This window comes from Pan paniscus, chromosome 5 (genome assembly GCF_029289425.2).
Source record: "Pan paniscus chromosome 5, NHGRI_mPanPan1-v2.0_pri, whole genome shotgun sequence".
Classification (NCBI taxonomy): Eukaryota; Metazoa; Chordata; class Mammalia; order Primates; family Hominidae; genus Pan; species Pan paniscus.
In genome coordinates this window covers 168284505-168302954 of record NC_073254.2, presented here as the reverse complement: position 1 = coordinate 168302954, position 18450 = coordinate 168284505, and the positions used below count along the sequence as shown (strand labels likewise).

At 44.1% G+C, this 18450-nt stretch overlaps 1 protein-coding gene and 1 non-coding gene across 3 annotated transcripts in view; both read right to left on the bottom strand.

The window, feature by feature from the left end:
* Positions 1 to 15367, bottom strand: part of SASH1 (SAM and SH3 domain containing 1) — a 287004-nt gene extending 271637 nt beyond the window's left edge. Inside the window, exon 1 of one of the 2 annotated variants that reach the window (XM_063605015.1) lies at positions 15267 to 15367. In XM_063605015.1, the coding sequence (XP_063461085.1) occupies positions 15267 to 15287 (21 nt within the window). In that variant the 5' untranslated portion in view covers positions 15288 to 15367. The remainder of the gene's footprint in view (positions 1 to 15266) is intronic. The other variant, XM_063605014.1, reaches the window with a different exon arrangement.
* On the bottom strand, positions 8926 to 9032 carry LOC112440172 (U6 spliceosomal RNA). The gene has a single exon (XR_003028360.1). It is a non-coding gene; the product is annotated as a U6 spliceosomal RNA (small nuclear RNA).
* Positions 15368 to 18450: the final 3083 nt, after the last annotated feature.

The following is an 18450-nucleotide window of genomic DNA, read 5'->3' as shown; positions in this document are numbered from 1 at the left end:
AATACCACACACACACACACACACACACACACACACGTACTGATTACAGGCATGTACACACACATACACAGAACAGAAAGTGAAGTGTGAAGTAACAATCTGCTCAAAAAACAGACCCATAATAAAATAATCTTAAATACAGACATTCAAAGAGAGCATTAGAATAGATTTAATACAGAATTGAGGCAACAGCTCCAGAGCAGCAAGTTGCCATCTCTGATGGATGTTACCGGGGAGACAGACTGTGGCCATGGTGGCAGGGGGTGTGACCATCCTCAAAGGATCCTGGAAAAGACGTGACACACACCTTGAAGGAGAGAGAGCAGGGGCCACTGGACACCAAGACTGAAGACATTAAATGTTAACATGCCGATAGATTCTAAATATTTGTTACTAAAATCCTTAATTTTCCAAGGCGTAGGGACTATTGGCCCAGAGGACGCTGAATACTGATAGTAGAGGAAAGAGCACATTGGCTCACATCAACACCCCATAATTGCCCTACTGATGATCCTCAAGAAGCCATCATTAGGAGCTGACTTCTTGGGGTATTGTCCTGGGTATTGCCCAAGCATCTGGAGGAAGGAGAGCATTCTGGAGCTGAAGTCTCCTCCTGATGCCATCAGAGACCTGGGGCAAGAACAGCACCTCCACTCACATCTCATCCCTCAAATCTGACCCTCTGGACTCCACCCATAGGCTCCTGGAGCAGCACACTGTGGTCTGACGAAGTGCACGGAGAGGGTGCAGGGTGGTATGGAAGCCTGGGTGATGGGACCCCCCGGCTGTGGTTCTGCCTCTGCTGCTAAACATTCATGTGAGTGCATGGTTGAGTCTCTGGACCGCTCTGGGTTGCAGTTCCCTAAGTAGCTTAGAGATTTGTTATGGGCTGATTTGTGTCCCATCCCCCCAAATTTATATGCTGTAACCCTACTCCCCAGGACCTCAGAATATGACCGTAATTGGAGACAGAGTTTTAAAAGAGGTAATTAAGTTAAAAGGAGTCACTAGGGTGGGCTCTAATCCGTATGACTGGTGTCCTTCTAGAAGAGGAGGGGGTTAGGACACAGACACACACAGAGATGGCTATAAGACACTGGAAGAAGACAGCGAGCCTCAAGCCAAGGAGAGAGGCCTCCGGAGACACCAATCCTGTGGACACCTTCATCTCTGACACTTGGATCTCCAACTTCAAGCCTCTGGGACAGTGAGAAAACTAATTTCTGTTGTTTAAGCTCCCCACCCCACCACCCCAGTTTGTGATTCTCTGTTATGGCAGCCCTAGGCAAACTAATACAGAATTCTTTTTTTTTTTGAGATGGAGTCAAGCTCTGTCACCCAGGCTGGAGTGCGGTGGCACCATCTCGGCTCACAGCAACCTCCGCCTCCCAGGTTCAAGTGATTCTCCTGCCTCTGCCTCCCGAGTAGCTGGGACTACAAGCATATGCCACCACGCCCAGCTAATGGAATTATTTTAAAAATTATTTGATTTTTTTTTTAGAGACAAAGTCTTTTATGTTGCCCAGGCTGGAGTGCAGTGGCATGATCTAATACAGGACTCTTAATGGAGGGTCCATGAATCAGCTTCAGGGAGATCTCAAATCCTTTGATGTTTGTAAAGATTTTATGTGGATGTGCATGTGGGCACTTTTTAGAGAAAGGTACATTCTTTAGAGGAGAATCATAATTTTAGAGATGCTTCTAAAAAAGAAAGTTAACATCCATTGACTATCACTAGATTATTGCTAAAGTTCCTTATAGAACTAAACTTCAATCTTTAATGCTTATAATTCCTTTAATTTCCAACCCATGCAAGCAACCAGAGACTTCAGTAATACAGAAAGAATCTGAGGCACCTGCTGATTGTAGATCACCAAATCTATAATTCAGACATCTTACTACCTTAATTATGTGTTTGCATTGAAAACTGTTGGCGCTTCCTTTCTCATTTGGTTAGAACACAGTGAAATAAGTCCAGGGTTGTAGGACTGATATATACTCAGAGCATTACACTTTTCACTTGAAAAGTAAAGAAAGGGGAGAAACATCTTCTACTGGAATTACCTGTAGGAAACCCTACTTAAAGATCTGATCAATGTCTGTTTTAAAACCTAAGGAAAATTATGGAAAAGGGAGAGAGGAAAAAAAACCAAAACAGCCTGTCACTGCTTTGGGAAAAATAGCAAGGGCAGCATCAATACCGGACAAAACCTGTAAAGTGTTCTCTAGCTACTATCCTAGAAAGTGGTGTTCCCTGGGCCCCCAATAGCCAGAGGCCACTCTGTAAAGTAATGTTCTATCCTTGGAGGATGCTAGATGCTTATCTCCATTAACACACGCCACAACCATAGCAAGGAGATAGGAACTCTTTTCCAGGGAAACAAACAGGACTTTGGAAATGGCAAGGCAACTTTTCTAAGGCCAGAGATGGCAAGTGTTGGAGGTTGGACTCCAGGGCAGGCAGCCCTACCTCAAACCAGTCTTTCTATGGGGCTCAACATTTCCCTCCCTCCCTTTTTCTTGTTCTCTCTTATTCTCTAACAGGAAGACCATATATCCTTGAAGTTCTGCTCCTTTAAATAATCCAAAGAACACAAATGCAGAATAATGGCTACCTTTGGAGTTGAGAGAGGGGGCGTGGATATGGGAGAGGTCCGGAGTGGCATTAGCTGTGGAGGTAAGATGTTATCTTAAGCCAAATAATGGGTAATGGGCATGCACTTGTTGGTTTGTTCGTTTTGTTTGAAAAAGTATTAAATATTAAACAAAATTTTCAAAATCTGTCTTTAAAAAGATTTATTTGGCCTTAAAAATGTTCATACCCTTTGGCCAAGGAGTGCCATTTCTACTGGGACTCTATCAGGAGAAAATTATCTGAAATGAGGATAAAGATTTATATGCCAAAAGTTCATTATAGCATTTGTTTAAATTTGAAAATCTTGAAATAACATTAAAAGTCCAACAAAGAAGAATGATTGGGCAAATTAAGCTACTTCTATGAGTTGGAATATTATACAGACTTCAAAACAAGGTGCTCTCAAAGAGTTTATAATGGTTCGAGGAAATTCATTTGATAATATTTTAAGTGGAAAATTAGGATATGAAATTATGTATAAAATAAGATTTCAAAGCTCTGGAAAATACTTTGAAACAAGACTAACAGGAAACAAAGCAATGGGTACCTCTAGGTTAGGTTATGCAATTATGGTTATTTTGTTTTTGTTTATAAATTTTAATTTTCATACAGTAGAGAATGTATTATTTTCTTTATTTTTTTTGGGATAGAGTCTTACTCTGTCACCCAGGCTGGAGTGCAATGGCATGATCTCAGCTCACTGCAACCTCTGCCTCCTGGGTTCGAGCGATTCTCATGCCTCAGCCTCCTGAGTAGCTGGGACTATAGGCGTGTGCCACCACGCCTGGCTAGTTTTTGTATTTTTAGTAGAGACGGGGTTTCACTATGTTGGCTAGGCTGGTCTCGAACTCCTGACTTCAGGTGATCTGCCCGCCTCGGCCTCCCAAATTGCTGGGATTACAGGCGTGCGCCAACATGCTTGGCCATGTATTACTTTCATATAATAAAAAAATTGTAAAATTTAGCCTGCCTATTAGTTCTTGTCATCAAAAATCTTTGGGTAGGTTCCTATAGTGGTCATTGGAATGATTATATCCTTGGCCTGAAGTAGATAATGTGCTATTCCTGCTAATGGACTATAGCTAACTCACAGGGTGAAGGGAAGGCATTTTGGAATTTCTGGTTCTTCCTGGTTATTCATTAAAAAAAAAAAATTACATAGACATGATATTTCCCCCTAAACAATTCAGTGTGTTCCTGTATTGCTCTATCTATTGTAAGACTAGATGTAGATGAGGAAAGCTCTTCACTGGCTTAGTATCAGAGCCACGTAGTCAGATACACACAAGTGGGGAATACTCTTTTTTTTTGAGACAGAGTCTCGATCTTCACCCAGGCTGGGGTGTAGTGGTGCAATCTTGGCTCCCTGCAACCTCCGCCTCTCGGGTTCAAATGATTCTCCTGCCTCAGCCTCCCAAATAGCTGGGATTACAGGTGCATGCCACCACACCCAGCTAATTTTTTTGCATTTTTAGTAGAGACAGGGGGTTCACCTTGTTAGCCAGGATGGTCTCGATCTCCTGACGTCAGTTGACCCACCCTCCTCCGCCTCCCAAAGTGCTGGGATTACAGGCGTGACCCACCGCGCCCAGCCGGAATACTCTTGTTCTTCCTATGACCATGTGCTGTGATGCTGTGTGGTTTCTGTCACGTACACACACACAGGCACACTCACGCACACACCCCCTACCTCCCTGCCTACATTCCACCCAGCCTGACTGTTCTGGAAGGAATGTATGTAGCAGGAGTCTGGGGGCCTCTGGGGCAGCTGTCTCAAGACCCAGGTGGCTGCAGCACAGTGGTCGCAGCTGTGGGGGAGGTGGGGGAGAGGAGGAGGAAGGAGCTGACTTGCAGTCATCTCTTTCTGCTCTTTGTCCCTGTCCTCTTCATTTGGCACACTCAGCTATACGGGAGGACAGTATGTCACTAGTTTGACCAGCGGCCGATGTCTCCCAAGAAGGAAGAAGTAAATCTTCTAATATTACTTCACTGCAAGCACATTCTAAGCTTTCTGGCAGGGAGTCCCCAGATGAAATTGGGAAGCAGTTGGCTTGGGATCACTTCAGGTCTCCTCCTTGGGATACGTGGATGTATTCCTGACTCCAGGCGCTCTCTGGATACATCTTTAGGTGTGTCTTCTCTGGCAGACAAATGAGCTATGCTTAGAACCAGTGGCTGCAGCTCAGTTCTGATGACAGGGAGAAATGAGTTTGGGGAGGGGGACTAGGGTTGGGCTGTGGATTGGTGAAAGGATACCGCATCTAAAATAAAAGAACCTAACACTGTATTCTGCCTCTAGCCCCCAGTTCTCCTTCTTCTCTCCTCCTAATATAGTGGTTGTGTTAGTTCGGTTCCTCTGACAGTTTGATTCCCCAAGACAGAATTAGAAATGCGTAAGATCTCCTGAGGCTGGGCGTGGTGGCTCACGTCTGTAACCCCAGCACTTTGGGAGGCTGAGGCGGGGGGATCACAAGGTCAGGAGTTCAAGACCAGCCTGGCCAACACAGTGAAACCCCGTCTCTATTGAAAATACAAAAATTAGCTGGGCGTGGTGGCAGGCGCCTGTAATCCCAGCTACTTGGGAGGCTGAGGCAGGAGAATCGCTTGAACCCGGGAGGCAGAGGTTGCTGTGAGCCAAGATCACGCCATTGCACTCCAGCCTGGGCGACAGAGCGAGACTCCATCTCAAAAAAGAAAAAAAAAATCTCCTGGGCAGGATGCCTGTGAAGGATGGAGCCTGAGAAGGAGAGCAGCAAGGGAGGAGGTTGAATGGGAAGAGCTTTCGACTTCAGTATAGTCCTGAGAATTTCACTGCCAGGCCCATGGGGAGACCCAGAGTAAAGAGTGCCCATTGGAGAAGTCCTGCAGTGTGCAGGAATGGCCATGCCAGTTTCCTGCCCGGCTCAGCCATTGGCTGACTGTAGCCCAGGGCGGGGACCTTTCTGTGAAGATAGCTGTGGACCCTGAAGTGGGGATACTTCCCTCAAGATTGTCCTTCAAAAGGTGGTCTTTGTGGTCTACCTCCATGGCCACGACAGCTATGTTCTCATTTATGGTTTCATTTATACCAGTGCTGACATGATTGTGTACTATAGTCACATTTCTTTTCTCATTATTTTTTCTTTCTTGGAGTTTTCTTTCTTTTCTTTTTCCTTTTTTTTTTTTTGAGACGGAGTCTCGCTCTGTCGCCCAGGCTGGAGTGCAGTGGTGCAATCTTGGCTCACTGCAACCTCCACCTCCCGGTTCAAGTGATTCTCCTGCCTCTGCCTCCTGAGTAGCTGGGACTACAGGCACGTGCCACCATGCCCGACTAATTTTTTTGTATTTTTAGTAGAGACGGTGTTTCACCGTGTTAGCCAGGATGGTCTCGATCTCCTGACCTCATGATCTGCCCACCTCAGCCTCCCAAAGGGCTGGGATTACAGGCGTGAGCCACTGTGCCCGGCCTGGAATTTTCTTTTTAAAATTCGGTCACTTCTCTATGTCCCTGTCCATTATTCTGCTCCAAGCTCTGACAGAACCATGACGCACCTCACAGGAGGCTGAAGTCATCAGGCTCATGAGTCGGTCCCATTTCTTCCTCGAGACATGCCTCCTGGAGCCCTCCCTGTCTGACTTGGTTGTGCTTTGCACATTCCCTTGTTTCAGTGGAGCATGTCCTCCAGGAGCTTGCAGATAAGGGGTGTGGGTGATATAAATGCTTTGACTCCTTCTATGTTTCTAGTCCATCTGACCCTTAATTGAGGGTTCTAGGTCGGAAATCGTTTGCCCTCAGAATCTCCAGGCTGTTGTTTCCTGGATGCTGGAGTTCCTGTTGAAAAGTCAATGCCAGCCAGGCGCGGTGGCTCACGCCTGTAATCCCAGCACTTTGGGAGGCCAAGGCAGGAGGATCACTTGAGGTCAGGAGATCCAGACCAGCCTGGCCAACACGGCGAAACCCTATCTCTACTAAAAACGCAAAAAAAAAAAAAAAAAAAAAAAAGCTAGGCATGGTGGTGCATGCCTGTGATTCCAGCTACTTGGGAGGCTGAGGCAGGAGAATTGCTTGAACCCGGGAGGCGGAGGTTCAGTGAGCCAAGATCATGACACTGCATTCCAGCCTGGGTGACAGAGCAACACTCTGTCTCAAAACAAAACAACAAAACAAAACAAAACACTCTTCTATTTAACCCTACTCTTCTGAAATTTCACAATGACATGCCATATTCTCTATGCCGGCACTAGGTCTTTTTCTCTCTCTTTCTCTCTCTCTGTCTCTTTTGTTGTTGTTGCTGTGAGACAAGGTCTCACCCTGTCACCTAGGCTGGAGTGCAGTGGTGCCATCATGGCTCACCATGGCCTCGACCACCCAGGCTCAAGCGAATCTCCTGCTGCAGCCTCCCGAGTAGCTGGGACTATAGGCATGTGCAACCACACTCAGCTAATTTTTTTTCTTTTTGTAGGTACGGGGTCTCTCTATTTCCCAGGCTGATCTCAAACTCTTGAGCTCAAGCGATCCTAGGGATGGGTACAGTGGCTCACCCCTGTGAGGGTCCTTAGATCCTCTTTTGATCTATTTGTTCATCAAGGTAATGAAGGGCTACCATGGATTGAACACCTAGTATGTGCCACATATTGTACTTTCTACTCAGTATGTCTCATTTCACCTTCACAGAATCCCTGCAAGGTGAGTGTTATTATATCCATTTGTGGACCAGGACTGCGGCTCAGAAGCTTTTCCCAGGACACTGAACTCTGACAGGTGAATAGCTGCCAAGTGGTGGAGGGTGGCCTGCAGCGGGCATCAGTCTGACTTCGAAGCTAACTGCTCTTTCTAGGGCAACCACCCAGAGGCAGGTCCTAGTGCTAGGTGACGGCAGGACTTGCATGTGAAGTGCTTCATGGGAGGATGTAAGTTCCATGGGGCTGAGACCTTGGCTGGTCTGTTCACCACCATCAACCAAGCACAAGAACAACCCTTGCCGTGTTGAAAATACACAATCTTTTTTTTCTTTTTTTATGTCGGGGGGGAATGATGTTAGGGGGAATGTTGTGGGAAATTTCAGAGGGGGGAGTGTTGCAGGGGGAGGATTTTTTTTTTTTTTTTGAGACATGGTCTCACTGCCACCCAGGCTGGAGTGCAGTGGCATGATCTTGGCTCACTGCAGCCTCTGCCTCCCAGGTTCAAGCAATTCTCCTGTCTCAGCCTCCCAAGTAACTGGGACTACAGGCATGCACCACCACACCCAGCTAATTTTTGTCTTTTTAGTAGAGACGGGGTTTCATCATGTTGGCCAAGCTGGCCTCAAACTCAAGTGATCTGCCCACCTCAGCCTCCCAAAGTGCTAGGATTACAGGTGTGAGCCACCGCTCCTGACAATCAATATTTTTTAAAAGGATGATGGATGGATAGATGAACATAATTTCACTGAATTCTCAGAGCAACTCAGTCATAACTCTAATTTACCCTTTTGCAAAAGGTTAGAAAGCAAATCTCAGCATTCTGGGATTTTTGTTTCCCAGCGAATTGCTCTTTCTAGGAAGTGTTTTTGTGTAATCTTAGAATTATCCATGATGATAACCCATGCTACCCCATGGCAACCAGAACCTAACGGGATAGCTGAGTTGGCTTGGCCAAGTGATTGAACATTCATTCAACAAAGTATTATTGAGTCAGTGTCCACTACGTGCTAGGCATTAGGCTGGGAGATTTACATTCACTAAATCTCATGTTATCCTCACAATAGGCCTGCCAAGTAGCCAGGTGGCCTAAATACAGTTTCTTAAAGATTCATTTGCTTGGCTGGGTGCAGTGGTTCACGTCTGTAATCCTAGCACTTTCGGGGGCCGAGGCAGGCGGATTGCTTGAGCTCATGAGTTTAAGACCAGCCTGGGCAACATGGTGAAACCCGTTTCTACTAAAATACAAAAAATTAGCCGGGCATAGCAGCATGCGCCTGTAGTCCCAGCTACTTGGGAGGCTGAGATAGGAAAATTGCTTGAACTCAGGAGGCGGAGGTGGCAGTGAGCTGAGATCGCACCACTGCACTCAGCCTGGGCAACAGAGCGAGACTCTGCCTCTATTAAAAAAAAAAAGATTCATTTGCTCAATGAAGAATTTGCTTAAAATTCAACCTCTAGACCTTTGAGAGTCTGAGAGTCTAGGTTTCATTTTAGTGTTCTATATTTTCTTGGCATTTGGGAGCAGTTTAGTGATGAAAATAATTAGTTCCTCCAAGGGCATATCTAACTTAATTTAGTGTTTATATTACGTATTTATTGCACTTGCAGATTTTTTTTAACTATTTAAAAAATACATGAAACATTTCACAAATTTGCACATCATCCTTGCACAGGGGTCATGCTAGTGTTCTCTGTATCATTCCAATTTTAGTATATGTGCTGCTGAAGTGAGCCCAGAATTTTCTTTTTTCTAATGATGGGATTGTTTTGTATACTTGAAAGTGCCTTGTTCTATTTAACCTACTTTTGCATAGTTAAGCTCTTTTTAGTCAGTTTATGTAAGGCCTTTTATTCAGGATTTAAATTAAATTTAAAAGTAAATTAAATTAAAATTAAAATTTAATTTAATTCAGTATTTCTTTCCAGGACATGTGAAAAGACCTAAAAATGCTCCAAAGGAGATAGAATTTTGCATGAATGAGTTTTTAGGTAAGATGTTCCCCAGCCAGGCTGTAACGAGAAAAAAAAATGGAGACCAAGATGTGGGCAGACATTTAATAAGCCTCTCCTGGCCGGGTGCGGTGGCTCACGGCTGTAATCCCAGAACTTTGGTAGGCCAAGGCTGGTGGATCACCTGAGGTCAGGAGTTTGAGACCAGCCTGGTCAACATGGTGAAACCCCATCTCTATTAAAAATACAAAAAATTAGCTGGGCATGGTGGCGGGTGCCTATAATGCTACTCGACAGGCTGAGGCAGGAGAATCACTTGAACCTGGGAGGCAGAGGTTGCAGTGAGCCGAGATCATGCACTGCACTCCAGCCTGGGTGAGAGAGCGAGACTCCGTCTCAAAAAAACAAAACAGAAAAACAAACAAAAACAAAAACAAAACAAGGCCGGGAGCAGTGGCTCATGCCTGCAATCCCAGCACTTTGGGAGGGTGAGGCAGGTGAATCACGAGGTCAGGAGTTTGAGACCAGCCTGGCCAATATGATGAAACCCCGTCTCTACTAAAAATACAAAAATTAGTTGGGCTTGGTGGCGCGCGCCTGTAGTCCCAGTTACTCAGGAGGCTGAGGCAGAAGAATCGCTTGAACCCGGGAGGCGGAGCTTGCAGAGAGCTGAGATCACGCCACTGTACTCCAGCCTGGGTGACAGAGCAAGACTCTGTCTCAAAAAACAAAACAAAACAAAACCCTGCATATTTTGTCTCTTTTAAATAGGTCAAAATAGATGGTTCTTCAAAATAAAGCACAATTGTCTTTATTTTCATATTTGGAAAACTATTGGAGTGTCAACATAATAATGTCTGCAAACTTTCGGAAAGAATTTTTGTAGAAGTTCCTGGACATTACCTGGAATAAGGATAATGTCCTTCTGACGCTGCAGTGTTATATGGGAGGCTGAGATCAACTCACTTCTGCCCTGTGTCTCTCCCCAGAGAGTTTGACCAGTGACCCTGGGTCCAGCTTTTCCTGGCACTCTCAATAGAAGCAGCTGGCTGGTCGGAGCACAGTGAACCCAATGTCTCTCCATGCCATGCAATTCTACCATTCTAACTTCTCAGGTGTTAGCATGGCATTGTTAGCATGGTATTTTGGAAAGTATATCAGTGGGAATGTCCACCAGGCTGGACTTTACTGTGCTGTTGACTGTAGTGGCCACATTGGCCACCTGACCACGCCAGGAGCCACCTCAGCTGCAGGTGCATTTCTGCGTGATGGTTGTCATTTCCATTAAGAGTGCAAGACTCCAGGGGCAGACTCTCTGGGTTCAAATACTGGCTCCCATATATCCTAGTTATGGGACTATTCGTGTGTCCCCTTTCTTTATCAGTAAAATAGGGATTTTTATGTGTCTACCACACAGTGTTGTTGTGAGGATTAAATGAGTTAATATGTCTAAAGAGCTTAGAACAGTGCCTGGCACATAGTAAACGGTATGTAAGTTTTAGTAACACATAATTATCATCATTATTATTATTTTTTAGCGATGGGGTTCTTGCTACATTGCCCAGGCTTGTCTCTAACTCCTGGCTTCAAGTGCCTCAGCCTCCCAAGTAGATTGGATTACAGGTGCAAGCCACTGTGTCAGGCTACCATGATTATTTATGTGAAGTACTTGGAACTACACAAGGCACTTCTTGGGTAAAAAATGCACAGGGGTGCACTCGCAGGTGTATATATTTAAATGAACAATTGCTTCTTCTATGATCCTGGAAGTGCAATTTCCCAGTGGTGCAGTTTCTCTTCTCTCTGTCTCCCTTTGCTACTACCTGCCCTCAGCTTTCTCATCATCCTCTCCCTTTTTCCTTTGCATATACTTTGTTCCCTCTTCCTCCATCCTAGCTTACTTTTTCTTTCGCACACTTACAAATCGACTGGGCGCTGTTCCTCTTTTCTCTTACTCTTCTAAGTTTTATTTTATTTTAGTCACCGAAGTGATCTGAGAAGTTGCTGTAAAAAGGTAATGCTAGCCTACTGACATGCTGCCTCAAACTGAAGGGGGTGAGTCGCAAAAGGAGAGAGTCCAAGGCTGGACAGAAGAGACGCAAGTTCCTTCTGGCTTCAGAGTTTTATGTCCACCATTTAAAATTTAGATTCATATTTTATTAACATTTATCTTTCACTTTGTATGGCTTAAGCACTAGGCTAGGGCTTTTAGACGGATTATTACTTAATCCTTACAACAACTCCTTACAGGCAGGTATTACTCTCATCTTACAAATGAAGAAAAGCAAAAATGGAGAGAGAATTAACTTATCCAAGACCACACAACTGGAAATCAGAGAGCCAGTGTTGGTGCCTATACTCTCTAACTCTAAGCTCCAGTCTCTTCCCACTACTCATAATTCCTCCCACACAAAAAAGTAGAAGTAGGCTAGGCACAGTGGCTCATGCCTGAAATCCCAACACTTTGAGAGGCTGAGGCAGGAGGATTGCTTAAGACCAGGAGTTTAAGATAAGCCTGGGCAACATGGTGAAACCCCGTCTCTACAAATAATAAAAAATCAGCTGGGCGTGATCATGCATGCCTATAGTCCCTGCTACGTGGGAGGCTATGGCAGGAGGATTGCTTTAGCCTAGGAGTTCAAGGCTGCCATGGGCCATGATCATGCCACTGCATTCCAGCTTGGGTGACAGAGTGAGACCACACGCCCCAAAATAATTGCAATATAATGTGATTAATGTAAATACATAGCAGTACTTTTAAGATCTTATGGAAATGCAAGCGAGCTAGGGAGGGGAATTTCTAATATTTCCTAGGCAGAGTTTTGAACTGGGGTCCTTGGAATTTTGGAAGGTCAATGGAGGAACCACTTGAAGCTGTCTGCAAAATTTTCTTAGAGGGGTTTGTGGCCAAGGGAGTAGAGAGGTGGAAGTTTGACTGGGGCATCACAGAGGAGTATTAACTGTGTGAATGTTTGAGCTGATCAAGAGTTTGCCAGGAATTAGAAGAGGAATTAGACAGTCTAGGCAAAAGAAACCACAAGTGGAAAAGTACATGCAAATAATTTTCTTGGACTTCAGCCTAGGGTACCATTCAAGGAAGCAGCAGGAGACAAAGCACCTAGAATAGGTGGTTAGGGTCCAGACCAAGAAATAAATGATGTCCAGGGCCAAGAATGAATTCTCAAGGATATTAAAAATGCTCTTGAGAACATTATTACCGTTCATTGTAAAATATATTCTCCAATGCCATTAAACAGTATGATGGAAGTTCTTTCTTCCCCTTTCCAGATGCTTGTAGTAGATTCTCTGTATTTTAGGATAAATTTGCATTCAGGAGTAGAGCTGGAGCCTAACCTTGTTTCTGGGTGATAATGTGTTCTGAATTCTAAACAATGGCTTACAAAACTTCTGAAGAGCCACGAGTTCTGTGAATTGGCATGGTGGCACCACCCATTGGTGCCTTGGTGGTAGGTCATTGAATCCCTGGTGTCCAAATATGGGGCTGTAAATTAGAGGAGGGGCAGGGCAAGAGGATATTGCCCTAAATGAAGATGTGCTGGGTTTGTTACTGGAAAAGAGGCAGACAGATTTTGGATCTGGATTTTCTTTGAGGTAACAGTAAATTTATAATCCAGGTATCACTGTGGAAGTCTCTGCCACACTGATTTTATTTTCTCCCCAAACTTCTGAGGTTGATAAATTAATCAGGTAGATTAATTAGGTTAGTTAAAATAAGATATATACACAATCATCTCCCACAAAGGAGACTTGTCTGAACTGGAACTGTCTCTATAGATTTCAAGGCTCATTCGCTTGTCTCTTTAGGACAGGAACGATATTCCTAAGGCTGATAATTCCCCTTTCTGTCTGAGTTGATCAATACATCTTTTTGCATCCTCAGCACAAAAACCCAAATGTGCTTGCTTCCTTTTCTAAAAGAAAGCCTCTGTCTTGCTGGGATTAAGAGGGCATAGTCCCATGACAGAGTTTGCAGTCAAATTTTGGCACCTGAAAAAACCTTCCCTCTTTAAAGAACTGCGGGCAACCAGTCAAGAGGGACCAGAGTTTTGGCATTTGGACTGAAAACATTACCTGCCAACTAGGCTGCTCTGAACGTATTGTTTCTGAAACCAGGGAAAGCGCATGTAACAAGAGGAGGCTTTGTTCTGTTGGAAGATTTTTGATGAGTCCATCTGCCCCAACTTGAAAGGAGAAACTGCCAGCCATGTCTGTTCACTTTCTCCCATTTACCAGCCTCCCTTGGACTCCTGAGAACCCTCTAGGGCATGACTGTTACCTCTCACAACTCATATTTCAGACATTTTTTGCTTTGTTCATCCCATGACCGTGGAATTCTATGTTTCATACATAGTTGCTTTGACTGGCAGTCTAGCACTTTTCTCTCAATGACCCAGTCTCTCCTTCTGGTTGCAATCCTACCAAGATGGCGAGGAGAAATTTGCCCAAGCAAAGCCTCACTAGGTTAAATGCCCAAACTGACATTTCTTCTAGAGTTCCCTTCTCTAATTCTACTTTCATTCAACAAGTATTGACTGGGCACCGACAGTACCAGGCACTGTTCTCAGCTCCTCAGAGACAGTAGTGAGCAAAGCAGCCTTCCAGAAGCCCACCTGAGAGGCCTCAACTTGCCAAAGCCCAGGCCAGAAGCAGAGAAGGGGCAGGAGGGGCCCTCAGGCCAGGCTGGGGTCAGCACCCATGCATCGAGTGGTTGGGCTCTCAGACTCTACCTCATGACCTCTGTACTCTTTAATTATTTTTCATGAACAAATCTATTTTTTTTTTCTTAAGAGACAGGGTCAGGCTGGGTGTGGTGGCTCACGCCTGTAATCCCAGCACTTTGGGAGGCTGAGGCAGGTGGATCACCTGGGGTCAGGAGTTCAAGACCAGCCTGGTGAACATGGTGAAATCCTGTCTCCATGAAAAATACAAAAATTAGCCGGGCATGGGGGTAGGTGCCTGTAATCCCAGCTACTCAGGAGGCCAAGGCAGGAGAATTGCTTGAACCCAGGAGGCAGAGGTTGCAGTGAGCTGAGATTACACCACAGCACTCCAGCCTGGATGACAGAGGGAGACTCTGTCTCAAAAAAAAAAAAAGAAAAATTTAAAAAAGAAGAAGAGACAAGATCTCACTCTGTCACCAAGGCTAGAGTGCAGTGGTGTGATCATAGTTTACTGCAGCCCAGAAATCCTGGGCTCAAGAGATCCTCCTGCCTCAGCCTCCCAAGTAGCTGAGACTACAGTTGCATGCCACCATGCCCAGCTAATTTTTGTAATTTTTGTAGAGACAGTGTTTCGCCATGTTGCCCAGGCTGGTCTCCAATTCCTGGGCTCAAGGAACCTTCCCGCCCCGGCCTCTCAAAGTTCTGGGATTATAGGCATGAGCCCCCATGTTCAGCCCAAATATAAACCCCTTTTTTAATTAAAAAGGAAAAGACCTTCACAATCTGTAGAATACGATTTCCACAGAGAAGACGAAGACGGAAACAAAGTTGTTCAGCAACCTGAGAAGAAAACTCCTTCAGTAAAATATTAGATACTAAATGGTTAATCGGATGGTCCCGATCCCCTGGGGGTTGCAACATGAAATACATCGTTACATCCTTCATTCTTAGCGTGTGTGCAAATCTTTAAAAAAGTTTTCATAGATAAGTAGAGGCTGGAAAAGCTCTGGTCTTTAACAGGAAAAACTTTTCTTGGCTTACAAAACCTTTTTTAGAGTCTTGGGGGAAAATAAATATCTACATAATTATATAAATATATCTTATATAATGAATGGTAAGTCACAAAAATGGCAAAGCCCGGTGAAGGAATTCCGAAGCAGTCGCTGCCTAGCGCCCTCGGAATTTTGATAAATTCATCAGTAGCACTGAAAATCCCTAGATACTGACACTTACTTTATACCTGTTTCCCACAATAGTCCTTTCCTGAATATATCAGTCTAAATGTCAGAAGGACACCAAAAACAGTCTTAAAATTTGAAAACAGACAGCCTACATACCCTGCAATCTTGTTCCTCCATGAAGTGAGCTGCTGGCCATACGTTCAAATGGTCTCTGACTTCCTCTCTGACTCAGATCGCATGAATCTGCAGCACTGATGTAAGGCTCTAAATGGGAATCTGTTTTCAATTCAGGGCAGATGTGGGACACTCTCACAGCCCTAGGGATTATCAACTTTAAAACAAATCGCCTTCAGGACGATAAGAGAGGCAGTAACTGCTTCCTGAGGCCTCACTGGGGTCCCTTCCAAATGCTTAACATATAACACAATAACTATGACACAAAAGCGAGTTTCATTCTTCGGGTTCTCGGACTTTAAAATGAAGCTTGCAAATACCCCTCAGAAACAAAGCTTGAAAATATATCTCAGAACATTTAAATAGAAATCCAGATATTTTAGTAACTAACATACAACAGTGATCCAAATGCCCCTTTCTCCCGCCCCCTACAAAACTCTCAGCACGGTGTTTGGCTCATTGAATATAGTTTTTCCACAAATTGAAATCGAATTGTTCTGGTTCAGAGTTTTCTTGGCTCAAGAAAAGGAAGGGAGGACTATTCCAAGACTTCCACAGAGAAACTTCCAGAAATCCATTTAACACGGTAAGTTTAATGTTCTAGGATTAGTGTTCATCAATGGACTCTGCATCTCAGAATGTCCTCTGTTCTGAGACCACTTTGTAGAGTTGGCTGATATGCCAGGCTTCAAACTCTGAAACACCTTTGCTGGGGCTTAATCTAGTTTAACCTGATTTAATAACCCTGAAAAGAAGTTACAAAAACATGAATTTTGAAGACATCTAAAGGAAACATAAAAACATTTCCCTTTTAATAAAATAAAACAAAAGTTTTATACAGTCTTAAAAATATTAAAAGTTAATGTGCATGGCATTTCCCTACACAAGTAAGTTTAGGTGTTGGTAACATCAGTGAATAGTCAGAAGATAGTCACATTAAATACATATATTTGGAAAACAGTCTATTCTTTAAAATTAATATTGTGAGTGTGACATAACAGAGCTACATGGTAAAGCATCAAGTCACTAATGAACATTAGGGTTAGTATTTCTCCTATCTTCATGGGGAAAAATAAACTTCCTGTAGCTTAGGAATGTGCTAACATAACCATTAGGCAGCAGTAGCAGTGGTATTAGGAGTTGTGGATGAGCCGGGCACGGTGGCTCACACCTGTAATCCCAGCACTTTGGGAGGCCAAGGCAGGTGGATCACCTGAGGTCAGGAGTTTGAGACAAGCCTGACCAACATGGTGAAACCCTGTCTCTAATAAAAGTACAAAAATTAGCCGGGCATGGTGGCGGGCGCCTGTAATCCCAGCTACTTGGGAGGCTGAGACAGGAGAATCACTTGAACCCAAGAGGCGGAGGTTGCAGTGAGCCAAGATCGTGCCGCTGCACTCCAGCGTGGGCGACAAGAGCGAGACTCTGTCTCAAAAAAAAAAAAAAAAAAAAAAAAAAGTTGTGGATGAGATGTCCAGAGACCCAGAGACAAAGACCTGTCCCTAGATTTCTCTTTAACTGAGTGGCCTTGGACATGCCATTGCCCAGGCTACCATTTCCTTATTTGTAAAGTGGCTGAATTAGGTTGAAGATATCTAAAATCCAAACCTCTAATATCAGTGATGGTGTATTAACCAAGAACTGGTAAAACAGAAGGTAAGAGCCTTTTTGTTTTTTTGTTTTCAAAAGTAATCACTAACTGCCACTAGTTTGACATCTCAGACAAATTTTTTTTTTCCACTTTGGAGCATATATCTACAATTCTGGCTGATAAAGCAAGTTTTAGCCAAAAAATTGGATCTGAGGGGTCAAGAAACCCACTACCTTATGAAAATTAGATGCCTAGATTTTTTTTGTGGGGGGGTTGACAGGTTTTTAGGGAAACAATCACCAAAGGCATAACTCCCCAATTTTAATTCTGCTCATGGGTGTCAGTAATGCACTTACTTAGCAATTAGGATCAGTTCAATACAAAAAAAATTTTTTTAAATATTAAAGTCAGTAAGGAAAAGCATATATTGCCAGCGAGCAGTGGGTGGTTTTGATAGCTGGCAGGTAAGGTGAGGGATACCCGGGGTGGAGGATAGTGTGGTTTGGTAAAAGAGCACCGGCTTATGAGTTGGGAGACCCAAGATCTAGTTCCAGGGCTGCCACTAACTAGCCCTGTGACCTTTGCCACCCTCTTCCCTGTTTCTGACCTGTTTCCTTGTCTATACCAGGAAGGTCTTAGTCTGTCCATCCTCTTGCTGTCCCAGCAACCAAAAGAGAAATTCTGCCCCGTTGAATACAGCTTTTGCTATAGAGTTTGGCTCTTAGGAGCACAGAAGCCAAATCTATAACATCAGTGTGTATCGGTCTATGGTGTACGACAGAAAATAATTGTACACTGGGAGACAGCTAACTGGGAGATGATCATTTTCACAGTTGTGGGAGGTATACACTCACCTGCCAAATACCAGTAAAGTCCTGTTCCAAAGACCATCGTCACAATTAAGGTTTTCTTTCCAGAATTTATTTTCATTTATCAGCTATGATTTGAGGATACAGGAACAATCTTTAAAATAATCATGTATAATACTACTGTTGAGGGTTGAATTGTGCCCCCCCACACCCCTCAGATTCATATACTGAATACCTCAGAATATGACCTTATTTGAAGATAGGATCTTTACAGAGGTAATTAAATTCAAATGAGGCCATCAGGGTGGGCATCCTAACATGCAATCTAACAATGCAATCAAACATGCAATCTGACAATGAAATGACTCAACAAAGAACAGGAAAGTATAAAAAATTACAACCCTAAAGAAACTAGTTGGGGGTGGTGGCTCACACCTATAATCCCAGCACTTTGGGAGGCTGAGGTGAGAGGATCGCTTGAGCCTGGGCAACATGGTGAGACCTTGTCTCTATAAAATATTTGAAACATTTGCTGGGCATAATGGTGTGTGCCTGTGGTCTTAGCTACTTGGGAAGTGGTGGTGGGAAGATTGCTTGAGCCTAGGAGGTTTGTGCCACCGCACTCCAACCTGGACAGCAAAGGAAGACCGTATCCCAGAAAAAATAAAAATAAAAAAAGACAAAAACCAATTGAGAGGGAGGGCACACAATTGGGAGTGCCCATAGCTCTGTTCTTGCTCAAGGTATCATGTGCACTAGCTCCTCC